We start from the raw sequence: 24,612 nt of genomic DNA on the forward strand, positions 1-24,612 counted from the left end.
ATAGAAGGAAAAGTGAGTATCAAACACCTATAATCTCCAATGCAAGGCAGGTAGAGGCAGGAAAGTCGCCCCACAAGTCTGAGGATAGTAAGCTCTATATCAGGAGTTTGAAGTAAGCACGCTCTTGGAACAACAAAATGTCAACCACCCAATCAAAGTACAGGCAAATTATTTTCCTTTTTCTTCTTTCCTGTCCCAGAAGTAGCACAAATGCTATATTCAAAGTGGTAGAACAAGTCAGGTTATGCTACAAAAAAGTAGTAGGCCACGTAAGTGAAGATGCTCAAGGGTCCTCTTTCCTTTTAAAGGTCATTACTGGTCTTATATAGAATCCAGTATGTAGAAACTTTAATCTTGAAAAATCAACAATAAACTTTTTAATATTTTCTCTATCTTGAAAGACTGAATTGAATTTCAAATTATAAAGCTGGGTGTGTTTTATTTTATTTTTTAAAGACTGGCCTCAAATCCACTATATGGCTGAGGTTGGTATGAACTCCTGATTCTGCTTCACCTCCAGGTGTGTGAAGTGTGCATCATCATGCTCAGCTTAAAATTATGAAGCTTAGGAAGAGGCTGGGATATCTTTAATCCATGAGCACTTGCCTAGGCATGCCTGAAACTAGGGATCTGATCCCTTGTGCTGCATAAACTGGGATGGTAGCCCATGCCAGCACTTGGGAAGTAGAGGAGAAGCTTGAGGTCACCTCAGCTATATAATGACACTGAGGCCAAACTGGAATACTTAGGACCTCATCTTACGGGAAGAAAGAAAGTGGACAACACTGAGGTAGGAGGACTTGCTTGAGCACATAAACTTAAGGCCTACTTAAGCAATACAAGACCCAAGTCTCAAAGAAAGGAGCAAGGAAAACACTTAGTTTTCCTACTGAAAAACTGTTAACTATTTCTCCATGTATGAATTAAATATAAACAAGAAAATAATGCTAATGAAAACAAATCAAAATTTTAAGAGTTAAGAATTTTAAGTTATTATTCATGATTATCATGCTATGAGTTGAAATTTATGGTCATTTAAGATGAATGTCTTTTAAACATAAGCATTAAAGATAGAATACAACAATATTGCAGTGACATATTAAGAAGCTAGAATTTAGCATCATTTGGTGTCTAGGAGTCTGGAGAAACAGCTCTCAGCAGTTCAATGAAGGCCCTGCTCTTCCAAATGATCACAGTTCAGTTCCCAGCACCCATTTCAGGCAGTTCAAAATTGCCTATAACTCCAGCTCCAGGGAATTAGACACCCTCTTCTGGCCTCCTTGAGTACTTGCATACACACAACACTTACCTACACATAAATGAAAATTAATCTAAAAACCAAGCAAACAAATACCCCTAAACCAACACAAAACCCACCCTCCATAGTAATATATTTATATAAAAGGTTTTTTGGGGGTTGATGGTTCAGACAGGGTCTTAATCTATAGAATATGTAAGAAAGCCTAGGCTGGACTTGAGTTTATAGCAACCCTTTTGTCTCGGCCCCAAGAAGGGGTGAGGTGTGATACATCATGACCAAAATATTACTTCTTTATTGTCTAAACTATAGCACCACTCCAAACTTTTGTAAAAATGGAAACAGTGATGGTGACACATGTCTGCATCACAGCACTTGAGAACCTGAGGCAGGGAGGGCTGTAACTTCACAGTCAGGCTGGTGCACATGCTCAGTGTCTTAAAACAAAAGCAGAGGGCCCAAATTTGGTTTCCAGCACCAAGCCTGGGTGGTTGACAATTGCTTGTAATTCTAGATTCAAAGGATCCAATGACTTTTGTTCCTCCACTGGTAACTACTTGACATACATATACAAACCTTAAAACAAATGGAGAAAAATAAAAAACAAAACAAATAACATAAACCTAGAAACACTGGCATCAACTTAGAAAATAAAAATATAAACAGACATTAAGAGAAAATACATAAAATTGTAATGCAGCTAGCTGGTCAACGGTGCACATGCCTTTAATCCCAGCACTTTGGAAGCAGAGGTAGGCAGATCTATAACTTAAGTAAATGTTCATTTTGTCAGTATAAGGGAAAATTTAAGGAAATTTTAAAATATTTTTATAGTCAGAAAATTTTTTATTATTCAACTTTCATTTCTATTTAAAAATAGGAAATGAGTAAATAAAAACAAATTCTTAGTTATACAAAATAATTACTTGGTCTGTATATCCTTAAGGGCTTACGCTGTCTCTCATTAGTCCTCCATCCTTAAATTTAAGCTTGTGGCCATGCCGCCTTTCCAACCGTAAGCACTGCTCCATGGCTAACACACACAGCTGCAGCATCACTACTTACATCATCACTCTGCTGCGCTTCCTGCATCACAAATTCTCGGACCATAGACGGACTAAACTCTACCAGATAAGAAAATATATCTGTAGCAGCTGATCTGACTTGCAAGTCATCCATGCCCTGACAAAAGGAAGGTAGGTTAGAGACTGATAACAAAGGTTACTCTTGCATTCCCCTCTTCTCTCCCAAACCCACGAACGACTCTCAGATTTTTAGATTAACACTGAATGTCAATTTGCAATCCCCCTTCTTTCCCTATATGGATTTATTACCTCCCAATTTTTGGACTAATATACCAAACTGAATCAGTATATCCTTTTCTTCCCTTCTTTATCTATAAATGTTATCATTTGGGAGCAGCTCAGTACTAATTTTAATATTTTCTACCAACTAAATGAAATATTCGGAGTTTATACATGAGTCAGTAGAGAACTGAATGTAGTGGTACACACCTGTAGTCCACTGGCATAGGCACACATGTGGCCTATATTCACATAAATACACATACACATGAAGAAACAAAAATACATTTCATATGTCACTTATTTTAAAATGAATACTTAAAATTATTTAAAATTTTTATATGACTATCTATGAATCAAATTCATGTAACTGAAATCTGAGAACTGTAACTTGATTCTCATACGGAAGGAAGCTTAGGTTCTCCGGTTCAGAAGGTCCTTACTCTACTAACTGGATTGCAAAGGGAAGGCAACTTACCCAATCCTATGACTCAAAGGAAAGACAACAGTCTTTGGAAAACAAATCCAAACACTGATAGTACAAGTCTTGTAACTGAAATCATTCTTGTGGTGACTCAGTATCAGATGAATGACTAAATGACAAGTCAGCACTAGGAAAATATTTTATCACCCAAAATATGAATTTATGACAAATTCACAACTTCAAAAGCCCAAGAAGAAACCGTAATTACCATTACAATTTCAAGAGCTGGAAGAATTCCCAATTTTGCCAAGGTTTTGAAAAAAGCATCCCTGTTCTGAGGTTGTAATGTCTGAGAAAATGCACAAAATTCTTTGAAGAAATTAACCTGTAAGTGAAAAGGTAATAAACATGAAAATAAAATCAGGTACACTATAAGATTAGCTATCAGAGTATGGATTTTATCCTTCTGAGGGATTTTTTTTTTTTCTTTTAAAGGCAGGGTTTCTCTGCTTTTACTTATTTATGTGTATTTTGTTATACAGAAAAGCCCTGCCTCAAATTCCCCCATCCCCCAAAAAACCAAAGCCCATGGTAGACCAGACGGCTAAGAGGATAAAGTCACTTGCTGTCAATTCCTGGAACCCACATGATAGAAAGAGGCCAACTCCCATAATTTGTTCTCTGACTTCCACTCATGCATGTATGCACCTCTCCTCTAATTGTAAAATATAAAAAAGTGTAATATGTGTGTGTATAAAATATATGCACACAACAAAACTTTAGCATCACATAAAAGAAAACAGCTTTATTTCTAAAACATTGATCCTCTCTAAACATAATATAAAAATATCATGTAAAGCATTTGCATAAAAACCATTCTGCAAAAAACTGTCTGGGCTACCAAGGGAACTGTAAAAAAGCAAAACAAAACAAAAACAAAACAAATAAACAAATAAAAACGCAGAACCCCCCAAAATTTAAGCATTAACAAAGACAGATGATTCTTTACTTCAAAATACTAATTTAACAACTGGAAAACTTAGTAGTCCATTAAATAACTACCAAAGCTAATTAAACATTTTTTATTAATTTATTCAGATTATATCTCAACTGTTATCCCATCACTTCTTAAAATTTTTTAAAAATTCTGTTTGTTTTTGGTTTTTCGAGATAGGGTTTCTCAGTGTAGTCATGGTATCCTGGAACTCACTTTGTAGACTAGGCTGGCCGTGAACTCAAAGAGATCTGTCTGCCTCTGCCTCCCCAGTAAAGTTGCTGGCAGACACTAAATTTAATATCTTCTAATATTTTGTTGAATCCTCAAATTTGATTATATTTCAAAGAAGGCAGTATCTGCTAAACAGTAATTGTTACTTTCACCTCTAAAATATAGTTACCTCTCAAGCCAAAAGCAAAACCAACTTCAGGTCCCTAAAACGTCTTTATAAATATATTTAAAAGTCTAAACATTTTTAAGGAATCAGATGATTTACCATTCATTTGTTTCAAAAGTATTTTTTCCTACCATCTCTTTTGTTGATTTGCTTCTGAATCTCCATTATATAAATACCTATCACTATAAAAATAATCTGTAATTCTGTCATGTTATAAGTTATTCAAATTTCTCTGGGAAGGAACAATGGCATACATATCTTAAAGAGTTTTCTGAAACACGTGAAAACAAGTTCTAGAAACTTTGAATAACTTACCAACTCACGCCGTTTATCATCATCTGTGGCCTCATCTGTTAATTGTGCAAAAACTTCCGACAAAAACTTCTCATCTTCCTGCATGAGAAAAAATAATTGCCATAAAATGTTAACAAAAGTATAGTTACATATATTACGCATATGCCTTACACAAAGTATAGCAAAAAGAGACCAAAATATAAAAGCATTTTTCAAAATTTAAAAACATTTTGATTATGAAACCTACAGTTTGAGGATCTATTTATAGTTTTCTGAAACCTAGAAATGCCACTTCAGTTATTTATCAACACATACTTAACTAGAAATCTCACTACACAGGACTAGGCCAAATGAACAGGAGCTCTAAAGGTATAACGGCAAATTCATTTTTCTGATAGCTTTTCTAACTCAGTTTTTATTTACTCTTAATTTAACATAATTCAAATAAATCCAAGGATCTCACTGTCAGTCTGTACAGCACCGGGGGGGGGGGGGGTGGGGGAGGAGAAAAAGAACAAGATGGGGCACAAGTGCAGCAGTGAAGGTGGCTGGATTATGGCGACAAGCAGGAAGTCTTTAACATGTGGAAACTTACAGAGTGCTTTAATCTATGGCCAAGGATAAATCGACAAATGACTATGGTGAGTGCATCCTAATGACTGGGAGCTACTAAATGACAGGTATTAATCTCCTCAACTGCTCATTAAAAGAATATACAGAGCTAAGAAACAGATGCAAGGCCTGGTGCGTGCCATGCAAGTAATCTACTGCTGAGCTACGGCCCCAGACCAAGTATGCATATATTCTTATAACCCTTCTTATTTTCATTATAGATTTAATTTTGATGAATTTTTTATATAAATTTGTATGTCTGAAATGTAAGAGGGATAGTTACATTGTAATTGTCCTTGGCTTAGTGAGGCAAGTAATCTTCAGCTTACCTATGTGTTCTACAATAAAAAAATTGCCAAGTAAAATTTTACAGTATTGAAATCCATTTTAGTTATTTGCTAAAAAAAAGCTATTGAAATTATGGTACTTCTAAGCTTTCATTTTATTTTCAAAACCCTTCTCTGTGAAATGTAATTTCTATTAATTTAAATTAAAGTGTTCTAAAATACTTGTAATAGTAATATCTGACTGATAGTAAAATCAAATCATTAGATATAAAAGATATATTTCAAGTCTCTATCCTTTAAAAATATTGATCATTTATTAACTAAGGATCTCAAACTCCTTCTGAAATAGGAACATATCTGAACACATACATGACTGAAAGCCACTAGTTAGAAAGGACCACAAAAAGTGTCAATGCAAAGTACTCAAAGACAAAGTATAAAAAAATAAAATAGCCAGGTGGTGGTGGCGCACACCTTTAATCCCAGCACTAGGGAGGCAGAGGAAGGTAAATCTCTGAGTTCAAGATCTGGTTGTCTGACTTAGAATGGGGCTTCTTTATGTAGTTCACTGACTTTTTTTAAAAAGCAGTATCTATATACATTTAGAGAAAAAGTATATTTCAAAACCCACCTCTATAAAATGTAATTTCCATACTTCCAAGTGGCTTGCTCTAAAAATATAATTGTACTATCTGTCAGTATGTATTTCCCCCATTCACATTTCTTTTGTTTTTCTGACGCAGGGTTTCTCTGTGTAGCCTTGGCTGTCCTAGACTCACTTTGTAGACCAGGCAGGCTTTAAACTCAGAGAGCTCACCAGCCTCTGCCTCCTGAGTGCTGGGATTACAGGCATGCACCACCACTTCCAGTTCTGCTCACATTTCTTATCATTTTTTCCCCACATATCTCCCAGATTAAATTTTCTTTCTATCCTCTTAAGGATTTCCTAGCTTTTCAGAATATTTCAAAGGAGAAAGTTCCAGTATCTTGATAAATGCAATTTTCTCCCTAAATTCTTTGAACACGACTCAGGTAACACTCAAAACTGCAAAAACGATTCATGAAAGCAATCTCAAGTATGTTTATTAGGAGAATGCTTCCTGATTCCCAGTACATTTTTCCAATTTATAGCACTATTTTTCTGATTTCTTTAAGCTACAAAGCATTATGTTCCAGGGTATATATTAGGAAGCAAATAACTGGCAATTTAAAAGCTTATAGTTGGGATGCTTTTTACTAAATCGTTTCTTAACTTGTTAAAATAATCACTTTAGATAATTTACATTTTTCTGTAAATCTTAAAAAGCCTTTTTTGTTTGTTTTGTTTTTTAAGACAAGGTTTCTCTGTGTAGCCTTGGCTCACCTGGACTCACTTTGTAGACCAGGCTGGCCTTGAACTCAGAGACCCACCTGACCCTGCCTCCCTGAGTGCTGGGATCACAGGTGTGCACCACCGCACCAGGCTTAGAAGATTTTTGTTTAATGAGACATAACTGCCACAGTGTATGTGGCTACTTTTCTAGATAACAAAACCTGTGGGGAAGAGGTTCTAAACCAATACTGTGGATGTGTTTTTCTAGTCCTGAGATTAATCCGTAGCGCCACAAACAAAAATAACAAAACACAAGTATAAATCAAACTCTTTTCTTCACAGTAATGTAAAACCAGGCAAAACATGCATGTTTCTTTTTAGAAACATGCACATGTGACCAGGCTCTTAACAACTCTACTTTGAGACCTCCAAGTTCAATTTTGAATTTCAGGAGATAGGATGAAGCTAGTGAGTGGGAGACATGGATTTAGGACCCAGGTATCTTGAGTAAATGGCCTTTAAAAAATTACTTGTGGGACTGGTGAGAGGGCTCAGTGGGTAAGAATGTGCACTGCAATTACAGAGGACAGGAGTTTAGGACCCACCTAACTCAGGCAACTAACAACTACCGACAACTCCAGCTTCCAGGGGGGCTTACACCCTATTCTGACCTTTATGAACGCTATACTCATGTGCACAAACCCATATGCAGACACACATATACACAGAATTACAAAAATCAATAAAATCCTAACAATGAGGCTATTCCTATATATTCTTAAATTCAAACATAAGAGCTGAATGGGAGCAGAAACAGTCACAATCTGGACAGGACCAAATCATAACGAAATGGGTCTAAAGCACTTCCTGTACGCAAGGACATGGCAGTTCTTAAAAGGCACCTGAAGCTAGGCAAGGTGGCACACATCTTTAGTCCCAGTACTTAAATAAGTTTACAGGACTTATTTAAACTACTTTTCAGTAACTAACCTAACAGGCTACTAGTTTTATCTCATTTTGATTCAATGAGATACAATGTGTACAATTTCACTTACCTTATTTAACTATGTAACATATTAAAACTTATTTTTAAAAAGTTTGGTTATGCAAGCTACATAGCTAGAATGGTATCTGGAAACATCTATTATCTAGCTAAACATTTCTTCTGGAAGCCTTGGAACTGGCCTTTAAAGAAGAGCTTTCAGTATTCATACGCATGTGTGTACACAGATACAACTAAACTAATAGAAATCAATTTTAAAAGCGGGGAGGCGGGGGGAAGAGAAGAACATTTAAAGGCTACTGGCTATAGTCTTAATCAGTTTCTTCTCCTACACTTTTGAAACTAGATTTCAGTGTCACTGTAGGCACGTAACACATAACTAAGTGGTAAATCCTAGGGAAAGTCATGAAGTCAGCACAGCTGTTTGACAGTCCCAGCAAAGCTAAGCCAAATTCTGTGACCACTGTCATTCTGCCTCTCACTCACATTTAGGTTTTGGTCTCTGTGTGCTGCATTCTTGGGGACTTTATGTATTACGATTCTTCCCCCCCGCCCCCCCGAGAAAATTATGTCTGAGTCTTTTTAGGAAAGTTACTATCCATTCTGCTTTTAGGGAAGTAACTTTATCTCGTGTTGTAAACTGTTTAAAGCTGTAGCTCCTCCCCTAACATCTGCTTTTGTTTTTAACATAACAGAAGCCATTTTTGTTTTTAAGACTCCATTTTGATCATAAGGTGAAATTAAGTTCAAGTTCTCAGGTTCTGCCGGCCTGTGAGATTGAACAGCCTTTTATGTGTTGAATGTTCTGCTTGAATTAGTGATACACGGTCTACTCAAACAAAATGACAATATCCTGCGCTGTTCTCTTCTCCCAGAATGATGGAGAACTGGAAAGTTCCTAAGCCTATATCCTAGCCAATCAGCTTAAAATGCCTTGTCTAGCTACATGGACACACTGTACTCAGAAAAAATAGATTCTTCTTGTGCTTAGCTCGTCAAAATCATGTAATGCCACCCCAACCCCACCCCACCTTCCCCAACCTGACTACCTGGTTGTTACCTGGTTACAGTTTTTCTTATAAAAACCTGCCTTAGAAAAACATTGGGGGCAAAGTTTGGCTCCTGAGTCCACTATGTCCTTGGACATGGTCAGTCTTGGAGTGCTGCGTTCAATAAACCGTCCATATCTGACTGAGCTTGGTGTCTGAGTGCTTTATGTGGCCAGTCTTAAACTACAGCATTTGGAGGTTCATCAAGACGGCCCTATGCCCTCAGCCATCCTTCAGTTTGATAAGTGAACACCACCAAAACAGCCTGTTCCCCTGTAAGGAAGGAGGTTTTCTTTTCTTGGTCTCTTGGTTTTTCTTGATTTCTTGCTTTGGCCGTGTTTCTGGTGTGGTCTAGACTCTTGGTGACTCAGGAAAGAGAAGCTGATGTGGTTCAGATCCCCAAAATGGCCACCTCCCTGAGCTCAGAAAATAAAGCTTTCATTTTAGCCTTCTGTATCCGAATTGAGTTTTCCTGGCTTTCACCCCAACCTAGAGAGTGCTCGAACCTGTAATTTGCAACCTGTTTTGGGAAGCCCAATTTTTGTTTTGTGGTACCAATCTGACTGAGACTTTTGGGAAAGGAGAGCTGGATGTGGCCAAACTCCTGGGGTCTGAGGAGGTTGGAAAACATTTTGCCCTTCTCTGGTTCTCTTTGGGGAAACATCTGGTTCTGGTTCTGGGCATGTCTGCATCAGTTGATGTAGTTTTGTTAAGTGTCTGATTGTTGCTCTGTGATTTATAAACTGAGGAAAAGGCCCAACTTCCTTTACTGGCCAGTTAACCCTCGACTTAGTTTTAACTCATCAAGTCAGCACCTGCAGCTAGGAGCCTAGCATTGCTGGAGAAGCCTCCGCCTTCTGCCTGGATAAAGCTGGCAGCGGGTCCAGAGCGGCCTGATCTATACAAACTGTTTTCAAAAAGGAGTACCAGCAGCTTCTCAAGTAAGGAAGCTGATGGTTAGTCCTCTTCCAAAACCTCTCTGCCCAAGAGAATTAGATTCAGCAGGTAACAACCTGCTGAAATTATAGCTAGAGGAAATAAAAAATTTATATATTTTAAATATATAAGGCCATTACATGTCTGTTTCTGACTGGTTTTAAATGTATATATTTACTATGTTCCGTGTATATTGGTTATAGAATACTGGCTTACAAATTATTGGATATGGTTAAAAATCTCTAATATATGTAATAAAACGTTAATTTAAACTTGTAACTTAGGGTTGGAGCTATTCTGAACAATGAATGGCATGACCCAACTTGAGAAACAGGCCTCCAAAGATACTTTTAAATTAGAATATAATTTTTACATAATTTCTTATAATGTCTCTTTGATTGGACATAATTTTAAATCCTTTTTATTAGAGGCAGGGTTTGGAACTATGCTTGATTAATGACGCATTAAAGCTGCGTATAAGAACTTTTCTTGCTGGCAGCCAAATCTTTTAACATCAAATAATACACTTGGAATTTATTTTAGTTTTGTCTTATAAAGATGGTTATGCTCTGTGACTTCACTCTTAAAGAGGTATTTTATTCTGATATTGAAAAAACAGCTTTTAAACACATTTAAATATATAAAGCTATAGGACATCTAAAAATTTATCAGATATTTATAAAATGTCTTTATTACTATATGATCTTGATAAATAGATAAATAAAAACTACTGCTGACGCATATTGCCTAGTCACCCTCTGTTTCACTTTGTTAACTGGAAAAAATGATATTCCTATTTAATTCAATGAATTTTAGGACTTGGGTACCCCCACTGTTGATTATGTTGTTCCCTATGAATATGGCTATCTAACAAATTTACTATTGATGTTCAAGCCTTACATGATAAAATTTGTTTCTAACTGGACTTCTAAACTATGGTCCATAGAAATGTCTCTGAGAATATTTTACTGGCTATACTGAGAAGCCTAATAGACTAAAGAATAATTTGTTACGCCATGTGTGCTTTAAAGATTAACTTGCATACCCTAAAATTAAAAATAAAAAAAGAAACTACAGGATATCATGGAGCTGGTCTGGTCTAGCTGCCTTGAGAAATGTATGTAGTAGATTTTTCAAGTTAAGAGTCCTTGGCTTAAAAAAAAAAAAAAAAAAAAGTCCTTGGCTCCTTGGGCACTGTATGTTCTTTCAAGTTCCTGAGAAACCAAGGCACTCCCTGGAATACTGACGCATTCTGGCTGCTTTGTGTTCCCTTGAAGTCAATGAATACAAAAACTTGATGAAACAATTAGTCTTAGACATTAATCTCACTAAATCTTGGCAACTACCATAACAGAAATATGTACATTAAAAAGTTATAATATTAAAAGGAAAATAGAAATCACTAGCTCATCGGGTTTATTCAAGTTAACGAAGACAGATTTAAACATAAAACTTATTCTTTATAAAGAATTTTCTTCAAAAAGAAAAAACAAACAAACCAAAAAAAAAAAAAAAAAAAAAAAAAAAAAAGAAAAAGAAAAACAAAATCCAGAATGTTATGCTTATAAGCTTGGCAGAAGAGTTAAAGTTAACAAAATAAATCTGTATCACCAGGTTAAATCACTAGGAACAAAACACTTGAAAATGGAGTTGTGAAAAATAATTTACTTACCTGCAACATGCTGACTATTTCAACTTTGTTGAAGAAAATAAAAGACGTAAGAGTAGAAAGGAAATTCTCCTCAAAAACAGATGGTGTCGGTAGAATGATGTCCTGAATGTACTGTACCCTGTAAGTCTGATGTATCTTCTGCCTTAGCTCCGAGTCTGTTATTGGTATAACTTCCTTAAATTTTGCAGTTTTGGTCAAGAATTCCCTATGTCTTTTTGGCTGGGCCAAAGCAGGGTCATATTCAAGGCATCCCACGACATCCATGATACACTCATCAGAAAACATTACCTCAAAAAGAGTTGCCTTATTTAGGAATAAGATTCCTCTAATAATTTCATACAAATGGTGTAAGCCTTCAGTGTTTTCTAGGTTCTCGCAAGCTTGGAACAGCTGCAGCAGTTTTTTGATATAGCCTTCATTTTCCAAGGCCAGAGCCAGCTTTTCCCTACGGATAGGTGAGGAAAGAACTGAGGTAACTAAGTCAGCAATCTCTTCAAGTTTACTGAGTTCACATGTGGGCAGGTCAATCAGATGGCTAGTTTCTGGCATTTCTTCAAACCGCTCTTCTTCTGATTCATCAATGAGGTCCTGTGTGACTTCTACTGATGGATCCTTACCTTGAACCTAAAAACACCCAAGTACAGCTGGTTATCTTAAAATACAAAGTAATTTCATACTCTGGAAGTAAAATCATTGAGCAGTGGCTCACTTGCAACACTTGAGAGGCCGAGGCAGCAGAATGAGGCACTCAAGGCCAGTCTGTTAGAACACGCAATTCTCAGTTGGTAAAGCAGTTGCCATGCAGGCCTCAGAAGCTAGACTCTGTACCTGGGGCCCCAGAAACCTGCACACGCAGGACACGGTGGTGGGTACGGTTGTTTGAAATCCCACATGGGGAAGACACGTGGAGAGTGGAAATGACAACAGAGGGCGAAGGAACCACTAGATGACTGTGTAGTAACAGAAACCCACAGCCATGTACCTCAAAGGCTAAGAATAAGAAATAATACCGGTGCAACTATACCAACTGCCTAAAAGGACAGAACCTTATTTAATCAAGGCTATCTCTGCTTCTAGAACCTGACAAAGGCAAAGGGAGCCCTGTAAATTTTGAGGGACACTGCTCTGTGGCGTTTCGTCACACAATACGATGATGAGCTGGAACAAATGAGGGACTGCAATATGTCATTATTTACTGATGCTTTTTAGTTATACTTACCACCACACTATAATATTGTAAAACTGATATTGTGACTCAATTTTTATGTACAAAACGACTGCCCTGGAAAGCAACTTTTTCCCCTTTCCTTGTGTGTGTGTGTGTGTGTGTGTGTGTGTGTGTGTGTTTTGTTATTTTGTATTGCTCTGGCTATCCAGTAATTCATTTTGTGGACCAAGCTGACCTTGAACTCACAGAGATCCACCTGTCTCTGCTTCCTGAGGCCTGGGATTAAAGACATATACCATCAAGTATGGCTTGTGTAATATCTAAGTTAAACAGCTCTGATTTTTAAAAAGCATTGTGTGTGTGTCTATGTCACAGTGCACAGATGAGATCAGATGACAACATGAAGGAGTCAGTTTCATTCTTCCAACATGTGGGGGTTCCAGGAACTGAAATCAGGTACGGCATCATGAACAGTTCTGAACAGTTACTGTAAGGTACAAATTGCAGTAAATCAAGGAGGAAAATAGTAACAGTTTTTTTTAACGTGATATGAAGTATTATTATTAGTGGAGGATGCACCCCAGTGCTATGGGATGTCTGTAGATGTCAAGGTGGTTCAATGCTTCCACTGTGGGTTCTAGGGACAATGCTTGACTCATCAGGGTTGTAGAGCAAGCGTCATCTCGCTGCCTCATGTTTTAATACGTTTACTCTATACTGGCTCTTTCAAACGTCAAGCATATTTATACTGATTCTATTACTTCTAAATGTAGATCTTAGTCATATATTTGAAATTTTTCTTTATAGGGCTGGAGAGATGCTCAGTAGTTTAGAGCACTGGCTGCTCTTACAGAGGACCCAGGTTTGATTCCCAGCATTTGCATCATGTTTCAGAACCAGCTCTAACTCCAGCTCCAGGGACCCAACACCCTCTTCTGGCCTCCTTGTACAGTTAGTCAGGCACACAGGTAAAACCCTGATACACATACGATCATTAAAAATAACTGTTTCCCCTTTTCCCGTGGTGAGGTGTCATGGAGGTTAGAGAATAACTTGTGCAAGCTGACTCCTTCTGCCGTGCTCTGGGAAAATCAAAGTACGGTTGTCAGGCTTAGTGGCAGGCGTCTTTACACTCTGAGCCATCTGTGAGACCTCAGACGCGATCACTTCAGTGGAAGAGCCAAGACACTGATGTTACCCAAAGAAAGGTTTGGCCATTGTGGAGTTCCTGAGGGGCAACTCCTATGTACCTACACTATCCTAGTTTAAAGGGGTGACTGGTTACATGGGGGCTTGGGGCTGTGCATTATTCTTGCCAACAATGTGGTTTATGCTCGGCTCCTTGGATAATGAGCCATCCTTGACCTCTGGAGGAGCTGGAGTCCGAGGTCAATGAACTTTATGTGACCTATCTCTGGAGAAAACCCTGAAGACAAACACATGGGTGACAGCACTCAATGTGCTGCATACACTGGGGACAAGAGAACTAAGTGCTGTGTGTAGGCTGCCAGCAGACAGACGTGGAAACCCATGTACAGACTCTCCTGGATCTGCTGCCCCAGGTGCCTCTTCCCATTTGGTGATTTTAATCTGTATGTGCTATTAATTACAGTAGAAATTGTAACAGAAATAAAATAGCTTTGTTGAGTTCTTTTGAATCTTTTTAATCAACTATTATACCTAAAAATGGTTTTGTGAACCTTCAGCACTACCTGAGTAAAACCAGTAAAAATGTCTATGACAGGGCCAGCAAAAAAAGTTTAGCTTGCTGCCAAGCCCTATGATGAGAGTTTGATCCCTGGGACCCATAGGGCAGAAGGAGAGAACAGAGCCTGCCAGGTTCTACTCTAACCCCCATACATGTTCTGTGGCATATATGTGCCCATACAATACGCATCACACAAGTAAGTAAGTGTATTACATAAAAATTTTTCTTTAGCATAAATATATGAAGCCTCAGGCATACATGTATATTCCAAACCATATTAAGTCGGGGTTGAGGTGGGAAAAGTACATTCTAATATGCTGATTACTGAACAATATTATCTACTATGCTTATCTATGCATTAGCAGATAAACTGACATTGTAATTCTAAATAAGGTGCTTATCCTTCCAATATTTGAAGTTTATCATTGAAAAATTACTTTTGTATAACATTATCAATATTCCAAACAACTTCATGTTTCCAATAGTATTCTCTTATAATTTAGAGACTTTAATAGTTTTATACTTCAAGTGTGTTTTTACATAGATAAATATCACTACTTGGATTAAAGTGTAAATTGAGACTACAATAAGCAAATATTTGCTGAAAATAAACTATAGGCAAACAATTCACATCATTTTTTAGGCCTTACATTTTTTTTTTTTTCCGAGACAGGGTTTCTCTGTGTAGCCTTGGCCATCCTGGACTCACTTTGTAGACCAGGCTGGCCTCGAACTCACAGCGATCCGCCTGCCTCTGCCTCCCGAGTACTGGGATTAAAGGCGTGCGCCACCATGCCTGGCTTAGGCCTTACATTTTAATTTATATAGAATTTCATATGCTAAAAATACAACTGGTTTTTAGAGAGAGAGAGAAAACAAAATAAAAATTATTCACAGGTTTCAATTTTATTCAGTGTACATTCTGCATTAATACATGACACACTCTATACTGGATTTTTGTATATCAGCATTTTGCCATTTAATAATGTGTATTAAAAATGTTCAGTAACAAATAATGTATAATAAGAATGTGTAAAAGAAATCATCCATTCCAGCTAAAAACTTACTGACCCAGGGGTGGACATCATCGGGAATAGAAAGATTCATTCTAAATTTTTTGTTTGTTTTTTGAGATAGGGTCTCATGTAGTCTAGGGTGGCCTCAAATTCATACACACACCCACCCACCCACCCTGGGAGGACAAACTCTTGATCCTTTGGTCTCCATGTTCTAAAAGCTGGGAAAATGGGTTAGTATCAATATGCCTGACTACAATTTCTTGAAGTATGTGGCATAAATTAAAATATTATGGTCAGATCTATGAAACCAATAAAAATATTTCAATTAAGACTCATTAGAAGGACCTGTGTGGTGGTTCACGTGATAATCCTAGTCCCTGGGAGGCTGAGGCATGAGGATCGTAGAGTCTGAAGTTAGCCTGACTGTGGACCGAGACCTGGTAACGAACAGAACCATAGAGAAAACCTCAAGTAAGATGATAGCCAAACAACAATAAAACCAACCCACTAAAAGTAATGACCTACATTAGGTGATCATTGAAACTGATCTGTCCCTTAAAAAAGGTTGTAATTTGGGCTGGAGAGATGGCTCAGAGGTTAAGAGCACTGACTGCTCTTCCAGAAGTCCTGAATTCAATTCCCAGCAACTACATGGTGGCTCACAACCATCTATAATGTGATCTGATGCCCTCTTCTGGCCTGTTGGTGTAATGCAGGCAGAGCACTGTATACATAATAAATCTTAAAAAAAAAAAAAAAAAAGAAAAACGATATTATAGAAAAACTCAGATCTAAACTGAGCATGGGTTCTTGGTAATCATGTTTAATATTAGAGTATTAAGTGCAACTAATGTCCATATTAACGTGAGGTGCTAACCCTGCTGCATTATGTACTGCTGAGTACAGGAGCTCTATGGGAGGGAGTTATAGGGAACACCATACTACCCAGCACATTTTCCATGCCCCACCTCCGTTTGAGACAGGGTCTCATTGCTTACGCTGACCTCAAACTTATCATGAAGCTGAGAATGACCTTAGACTTCAGATCCTCTTGCCTTTACCTGCTAATTGTTGGGATTATAGGTGCTTGCCACCATAGGCTTACCCAGTACTGGAGCTGAACCCAGGGCCTCCTGTATGCTAGGTAAGCACTCTACCATTTGAATTATGTTCAGTTCTATGAACTACAATGTGTTGTTCACATTTGGAAAAAAAAACCTAAAAATTATAATGTTGTTGCTGCTCCTAATTTTTAGTTAAACAGTAAGTTGCAATAAATAAAAAAGTCCAAGACTGAGGATACAGGACTTCTTTAGTATGAACTAGAAAGGACTTAGATCATATTCCCAGTACCAGACATACACATAGACATCCATGTTAGAGTATTAAAATCTTACCCTATTACTTCTCATAGTTTAATAAAGACTTGTAAAGTGAAGACAAAACAAAAAACAAAAAAACAAAAACCCAATGTGCACAACCATAGTTATGAAGATATAAAAGAAAAACCTTACTTGACAAATTTTTTCCCAAATCTCATCACAGCCAGCTTTTTCTTGAAAACTCAGAGCCAGATCATAATTTTCAGCTTCTGACCAAACAATCAATGTATCCTGTTAAAAGAAAATTTCTCATTACCACACTAGAAAAGATATACCTATAAAATACAAATAAAAGTCAAGAGAACTGGCAGTTAAACTACATTCAACTGACAGCACACATCTATAAAATATTCTGCTTTATATTAGGAAGTATTCTGCTATGCCTTTAAAGTTTTGTAATATACTCTCACTGGAAGAGAAGCTTTGGTGTTAAAGATGACGATGAGCAATTTTCTAAATAAGCTAAAGTAGGTAACAGCTCTTACCCATTCTTGAGCAAGACTGCACACACTCCAACCATTTATTCTCTGCTGTCTGCGATGTTAGCCATTCCACCCACCAACCTACATACTTACCCTTTCGTTTTAACTAGCTGACAACCGACTAAAAGCATGCAATCACTTCACACAAATTTAGGTTTAACTCTATCTTTACTTATTTGTATTTTGTGTGTGAATGCTGGCAGGTGAAGTGTTTTGAATGGTAGTTGTGCCCCACAGCCTCTGAAGCGTGAATACTTGGTGCCTAGTTGGTGGTCTTTGGGAAGGCTTAGGAAGTATGGCCTTCCTGGTATTGAAGGTGGCTTTAAAAGTTCCAACGCTTGCATCATTCCCAGTTTCTTCCTCTCTGCTTCCTGTTTGCAGTTCAAAATGTGAGTCCTGAGCTCTCAGCTGTTCCTCTTCCCAGGCCTGCCTGCTGCCATGATTCCCCACTGTAACTGTGATGGACAACACTCTGAGAATGATATTTCTATACTCTTTTTTTTTTTTTTTTAAATCACAGAAATCTGGTTTCTGTCCTTGTCCTGAGAGCATGCCCGAGGCTAAAATAAAAGGTAACAGACTATTTTATTTTTTCATGAGATTTCACTAACACTGATGCTGTGGCATGGAGATTAGTAATGCTCTCATACAGGAACACAATAAAAAAAGAGTAAATGGCGTAAAAAGAATTACAGACTACAGCAGTTGAAAAGAAAAAAGAATACTATGAAACTTAATGTTATAACCCAAGACTTCTGCAAAAAGAAATAAGGAGACACTTGATCTGCACTGGAAAAAAAGGGAAGGCTGTTGTCTCTGTTATTTTTCTACTGTTGTGAGGAGACATCACAACGAAGGCAACTTACAAAAGAAAGCATTTATTTGGGGGGTCATGGTTCCAGAGGACAGCAGTAGAGTTTATGGCCATCATGGGGGGAGGGGGGCATGGCAGCAGGTAGACAGGCATGGTGCTGGATCAGTGGCCGAAAGAAAGCTTGTATCTGAGCCATAAACTTGTTATGGAAAGAAAGCTGACTAGAAGGGCGTTTGAAACCAACTATTCAGGCATTTGTGTATGTGTCCATGGGGCTACTCTTATTCAACCACTACAGATGCCCTCAGGATCCTATCCTTTTTTTTTTTTTTTAAGTCCTACAAACAGCAAACAAAAGCTTCTACAAATGATCCTAGGAGAGGAGGCCTAGGTCCATTTCAAATTGATGGTTGAACTTAGCAGTGTCATGTAGATGATGCTGGCTGTAGAGTCATGTAGGGTTCAAGAGTAAATGGAGCCATAGAATCTTCTGTGGTTCCAGAGAGCCACCGATGGCTGGTGTGTGGGAGGGGACTTCCTGCATGAAACCCCTGAGAGGTCACCAAATGAAGCTGTGGAAGTGAAGCCTGAGTTGTGATAGAGATCTCTGCAAATGTTGAAGTTGCCAGAAACATGAGCTATTTAATAAGAAAAGCTACAGAGAGCAGGCAAAGAGAGAAGCAAACCTGTAGAGGTGAAGCCACGAGAGCCCTCTGACACCAGACATGCCACTTAGCATGTTGCAGTTTGCCTTTGCTGGGTTTGCTTTGGTCCACTATTTTTTCACTATGCTTCCATTCCTCCTTTTTGGAATGACATTATATATTCTATGCCATTTTATGTTGAAAATATGTAATTTGCTTTTTAATTTACAGGGAGCTGCAATTACGAGATTGCTTTGAATCTCAAAATAGACTTTGAACAGTGTTAAAACTGTAAAAGACTAGGAACTTTTAAGTTGGACTAAATGCACTTTGCATTATGGTATAACCAATAGACTATGGATGCTGAGGAGAGGAATGTAGTGCTAAGTCCCTGAGAGTCTCTGGCATTTGAGTACCGGTGCTGTATGGGGAGGCTGAGGAAGTGTGGCTCATCACCAGCTTGCAGAAAGAATAACCTAACATTTATTCTCCATAGAGTATCATCAAGTGTGTTCCTACTTTTAAAAGGTTAGGTTGTCAAACTCTATAATAGAAACTAAGGTTTAGACTTTAATTAACACACAGACATATACATGAAGGGGGCTTGGCTCAGTCAGCTTGGCAGAGATCTGTTTGCCACCCCAAAAACAAGAAAGAAAAGACTTAGCAAGCAGTCCTGCAGTGGCTCCCACTTCCTTCCCTTTTCCTTTCCCAATGTTTCTGCACGGGTACCCCTGCCCTGCCCCTCGTTCTCTCCCCTCAGCTTCCCCTTGAGTGTCCCATGGAATGGGACAACTGCCAAGTCCCTTTAACTGCAGGAAAGACCAAGCGACCTTCAGCAGGCTATAGGGAGAGAGTCCTGTCTCAACAAACAGGCTCTTTACTCAGGAGAGGGCCTGTCACTTCCGAGAATGATTGAATGTCTCTGAACACCTGGTTGTGGTTTTTTGCTTTAAATGAAACTCCCCCCCTTTCTCCCCTTGACACTGCAGTCAGCTCCTGAGACCGACTGTAGTCCTAGTTAGTCAGCTAGAAGCCCATTCCAAGGTAAATAAAGTTGCTTTTTTGTATACCTAGACTGGGGTGGTTCTCTCCTCTTTAACTGCACGTCCCTCAGATCCAACATACATGATCAAACATTAAGTTCACTATGTAATAATCTAGCAAAATGAACAGGGTTGTTTTGTATACCAAGTAAAATTTTATTTTAAAAATATAGGGGAAACCAGCATGGTAGTACAAGCCTTTGATCTCAGCACATGGGAAGCAGAGATAGCAGTTCTCTGTGAACTTAAGGCTAGCCTGGTCTCCATAGTGAGAAGCTGTGTTGATTAACTAAACTTAAAAACTGAGAATTAGGGCTGGGAATGTAGCTCAGTTAGTAGAATGTGTCTAGCATGCATGAAGGCCTGCCTGGGTTGAACACCCCAGTACCACACTGTCTTGGTTATTTTCCTGTTGGTATGATAAACTACATGTCCAAAGCAGCTGAAGAGGACAGTTAATTTCCATCATTGAAGGAAGCACAGCAAGGAATCTGAAGGCAGGAACTGAAGCAGAGATAACGGAGGAAAGTGCGTATGGCTTGCTCAGCTTCTTATACAGTCCAGGGCCCTGTGCCATCGGATGGCACTGACCACAGTGCACCAGGCCCCTTTCCATCAATCAATAATCAACAGGTCCACTGGCTAACTGATGGAATCAAAATTTCAATCAAGGTTTCTTCTCCAGTTACTCTCGTTTGTGTTGAGTTGGCAAAAACTAACTAGCATACACATAAGCTGGGTGTGCCTGCAGTCCTAGCATTTGGGACATCGAAGCAGGAGGATCAAGAATTCAAGGTCATAGGCCATGTTTGGCTACACAGCAGTTTGATGGTAGGTTTACCTAATCTCAAAAAACCCAAACAAACAAGTACCCCCCCCCCAACAGCAAACAAACCAAAAATTAAAACACAACCCACAATATGGCATACATATGATTTTTTAAGATGTATTTTTATTTTATGAGTATTAATAAATGCATGTGTGTGCATCAAAAGTGTCCCTGGTGCCCACAGAAGCCAGAAGAAGGCATTAGATTCCCAGGAACTAGACTTAGAAACAGTTGTGAGCTGTCACATGGGTGCTAGGAGCCAAACCTAGGTTCTCAGGAAAGTGCTTTTAACCACTAAACCCCAGCCCCAACAAAGCATATTTACTAACCATTCATTTGAGTAGTCCTTATAATATTGTGACTTGGTATTAAATATAAAACTCCACTGAGAAGGGTGGCACACACCTTTAATCCCAGCCCTCAGGAGGCAGATCTCTGGGTTTGAGGCCAGCCTGGCCTACAGAGTGTATTCCAGGACGGCTACAGCTAAACAGAGAAACCCTGTCTTGAAAAACAAAAAACAAACAAAAGAAATATAAAATTCAGTTACTGAACACTTGTTAGCAACTGTAAGGCCCTGAGTTCGATTCTCAGCACTCAATTGCTCTCCACCTTGTCCTAGAAGCATGTCGTGTTGCTGTAGATAGAGTGGCTGGCCGGCAAGCCCCAAGGAGCCTTCTCTCTCCACCTTCCTAGCACCGGGATTACAGGGATGCACCACCAGGTTTCACTTTTTACATGGGCTGTGAAGATTAAACTTGGGTCCTCATGCTTGTGCGGCTGTACTCCATCAGTCGACCCATTTCCCCAACCCCTCAATTTAATCTTTCCTCTCTGCTGTATATTCAGCTAAGAATGCCTGGGAATTTTGCTCTACCTTTGTCTAGATAGATTATATACCTTAAAAGGGAAATTCGTTACCAAAATTATTATTTCAAATTTTATTAGGTATTTCAGTTGCTTACAATATCTACAGATGTGTTTTCAAGCCCCTTTTAAAGACCAGAGTTCGGTTTCCAGCACCTGGTATTTGGGGCAGCTCGTAAGTACCTGTAACTCCAGCTACAAGGATCTGATGCTCTCTTCAATCTTCGGTAATACCTGCACCCATGTGTGTTCTCCCTCCCCCCATCTATCTATCCTGGGGGGACGAACCAGAAAAGTTCTAAAAGACTAGAGCAGAGCTGCTGCTGTCTGACCCATTTTCCATCTTCCTCTCAATCATCTTAACAACTCACTTGAAGATGGCTTCATGAACAGTCGTCTCCATCTTTAACCCTAGCACTGGAGAGGCAGAGGCAGGTGACTCTGTGATTTTGAGGATAGCCTAGGCTATACAATGAGATTAGGCCAAGCAGGGCTATACAGTCAGAGACCGTGTCGCCAAAGAACAATGACTTAAAACAAAACATACATACACACACACTCCACAAATATACAAGAAACAGAAGGATTATATAAAAATGAAATAAGTAAAATGTTTAATGTTTAAATAGTTACTCATTTAGTATTAATAATCAGCATTTTTAGAACTACTTAGAGCATAGTAAACCTGAAAATGGTGGCAGAAAATTAAAATATTTTAAATGGCTAAAAATTTTGTGGAGTCTTAATGTCTTGTCAGAGCTAATATAGCCTGTCAGTTTGATCATTATCTTCATTTTTATTTATACTCTTTCAACTGTTTTACTTGATCTACTTTGTTGGGTTAGGCAACAATAACTGATAATGTGAGCAAAACACTTTTCATAGAAAGGTTACTGTTCACTTAGAATGTCACAAAGATATTAGGACCCCACTACTTGATATCCTTTTGTCTTTTGAGAAAAATCAATACATAGGCAGGTTTCTTCTAAAATTCTCATGTAGGGCAAACGATGGCTCAGGGATTAAGAGCACAGCCCTGAGCTTGGTGCCCAGCCCTTAAGTTAGGCAGCTCACAAGCACCTGTAACTCCAACTCCACAGGGATACGATACTGCGACCTCTGATCACTGTCCCTCATGTGCACATGCCTCTGCCCGCTGGCCCCCATTAAAAATAAGCAAATAAATCTTTAAAGTCTTGAGCTTTATACTACATATTCCATTTTGTATTACCACTGCAACTGCAGAATGAAATCCAAATAGCTTATGCAGCTAAGGGCCAAATAATTTTGCCTCTGACTTTCTAAAAAAAACAACAACAACAACAACAAAAAAAACCAAACAATACATGAAGGTAGAACAACAAAATCTGACTTACTGGGTGCCCTTTCATCCTGCCTCTCCTTTTCCTTTTCTTTGTTTTGGTTTATGCTTTATTTATTTATTTATCTATTTATTTATTTATTTATTTGAGAGACAGGTGTCTCACTGTGTGGCTCTGGATGGCCTGAAACGCAGTACGTAGAGTAGACTGGCCTCAGCCTGCCTTTGCCTCTCACAGTTGGGAATAGAGCTGCAGGCCATCACAAACTGCAGTGAATCTTTTATTATGCACTCAGTACTCTATTCCCCAAATAACTACCTCTGAAGCCTAATACCCAACATTCTAAATTTTATTGAACTACTATATTTCAACTAAGGCAATTACAATTGGGCCTGTTGTCACATACCTGTAATCTCAGTTACTGAGAAGTGTGAGACAGGGTGACTGCAAATTGAAGGTCTGCTTGGGCTTTACAACAAGTTTAAGGTCAGTCTCGACGACTTAGCAAGTCTGTCCCAAAGCTAAAAATGGGCTTGAGATGTCATTCAATGATAAAGCTTTTTGCCTCCTATCTGTGAGGTCCTAGGTTTAATCACCTCAAAAAAATAAGGAAATACCCAACACATTCAGGGCTCAGGGAGCAACTTGGCAGCACAGTACTTTCCTAGTCTGCATGAGACCCCGGACTTGATCCCTGAGCACTGAAAAACTTGCTGTAGCCTTTTTCTTCCTAACCCTTCAACAGCACAGTCTGTCACCTCCACCCTCAAAACCCACTCAGGAAAACTATCCCTTCAGGCATCATTTCTATAGTTTGTCCTTAGAGCAGCTTCTCTGTGTTGCACATTGACTTCTTTAAATGGATTACTCACGGCCATCTACACAGTGAAGAAGAGATCATGCTAGCCTTTGTACACTAAAATAAGAACCTTTAAGAGTTTTTTTTTTTTTTAAATCCCTTTAGGGGTTAGAGAGATGTTATACTGGTGCTCTTCCAGAGGACCAGGGTTCAATTTCCAGCACCCACATGGCAGCTTTAAGTCCAGTCCCAGGAGATTTGATGTTCTCTTCTGGTCTTCGAGGGCGCTGCACACACATGGTGTACAGACATGCATGCAGGCAAAACACTCATATACATTAAAACAAAGTCCGCCACTACCGCATTTGGAGAAACTGCAAGGTCAGCACATCTGGAGTGCAATGGATAAGTCTTACCCTGGGATAACCACCTTTGTGACCATGGTGTCCTCCTGCCAGGCAATTTAAAAACTCTTCCTGGGATAGAAAGTAGGTCAGTGGCAGAGTTACCTGGCCTGTACAAGGTGCTGGGTTTGACCTTGGCCTGTACTACAAACAGAATCCCAAACAAGTGTCCCCCCCTCCCCCCCAAAAAAAAGCCCTACAGAGAATTAGGAGCAGCCCATAAACAACCAACACCCTACTAAGTAGTGTGTCAACAAAGCTGTCTGAAGCTTTGTTCTTATTTTCTGTCTAAGGGGGTGGTCCTTTGCTGGAGCTAAGGGTTACCACAAGCTCCAGGTGTTTAACATTAAGACTTCATTTATTTCATTCACCTTAAAGCCTAAGTTTTTTTAAAAGGCCTAGAACAGCATATAGAATGCTATCATGTGAGCTTATGAAAGTGAGTAAGTCTATACACTTGTTTATGTATGCATTACTGAAAGGATGATTATCTGTAAGAAAATGGGAATGGGATAGGCATGGTGGCTCATACCTTTAATCCCAGCACTTGGGAGGCAGAGGCAGGCCCATCTTTGTGAGTGTG

General features: G+C 38.7%; 1 protein-coding gene across 2 annotated transcripts in view; it reads right to left on the reverse strand.

Annotated features, from left to right (window-relative positions):
* Ppp4r3b (protein phosphatase 4 regulatory subunit 3B) overlaps positions 1 to 24,612 on the reverse strand; it is a 50,419-nt gene that overhangs the window by 20,334 nt on the left and 5,473 nt on the right. For both annotated transcript variants that reach the window (XM_051165137.1, XM_051165135.1), the window contains exons 3-7: positions 16,955 to 17,053; positions 11,546 to 12,169; positions 4,696 to 4,773; positions 3,255 to 3,371; positions 2,324 to 2,440 (exon numbers count right to left, since the gene is read on the reverse strand). In XM_051165137.1, coding sequence (XP_051021094.1) covers positions 2,324 to 2,440; positions 3,255 to 3,371; positions 4,696 to 4,773; positions 11,546 to 12,169; positions 16,955 to 17,053 — 1,035 coding nt within the window. The remainder of the gene's footprint in view (positions 1 to 2,323; positions 2,441 to 3,254; positions 3,372 to 4,695; positions 4,774 to 11,545; positions 12,170 to 16,954; positions 17,054 to 24,612) is intronic.

This window comes from Acomys russatus, chromosome 22 (assembly GCF_903995435.1).
Source record: "Acomys russatus chromosome 22, mAcoRus1.1, whole genome shotgun sequence".
Classification (NCBI taxonomy): Eukaryota; Metazoa; Chordata; class Mammalia; order Rodentia; family Muridae; genus Acomys; species Acomys russatus.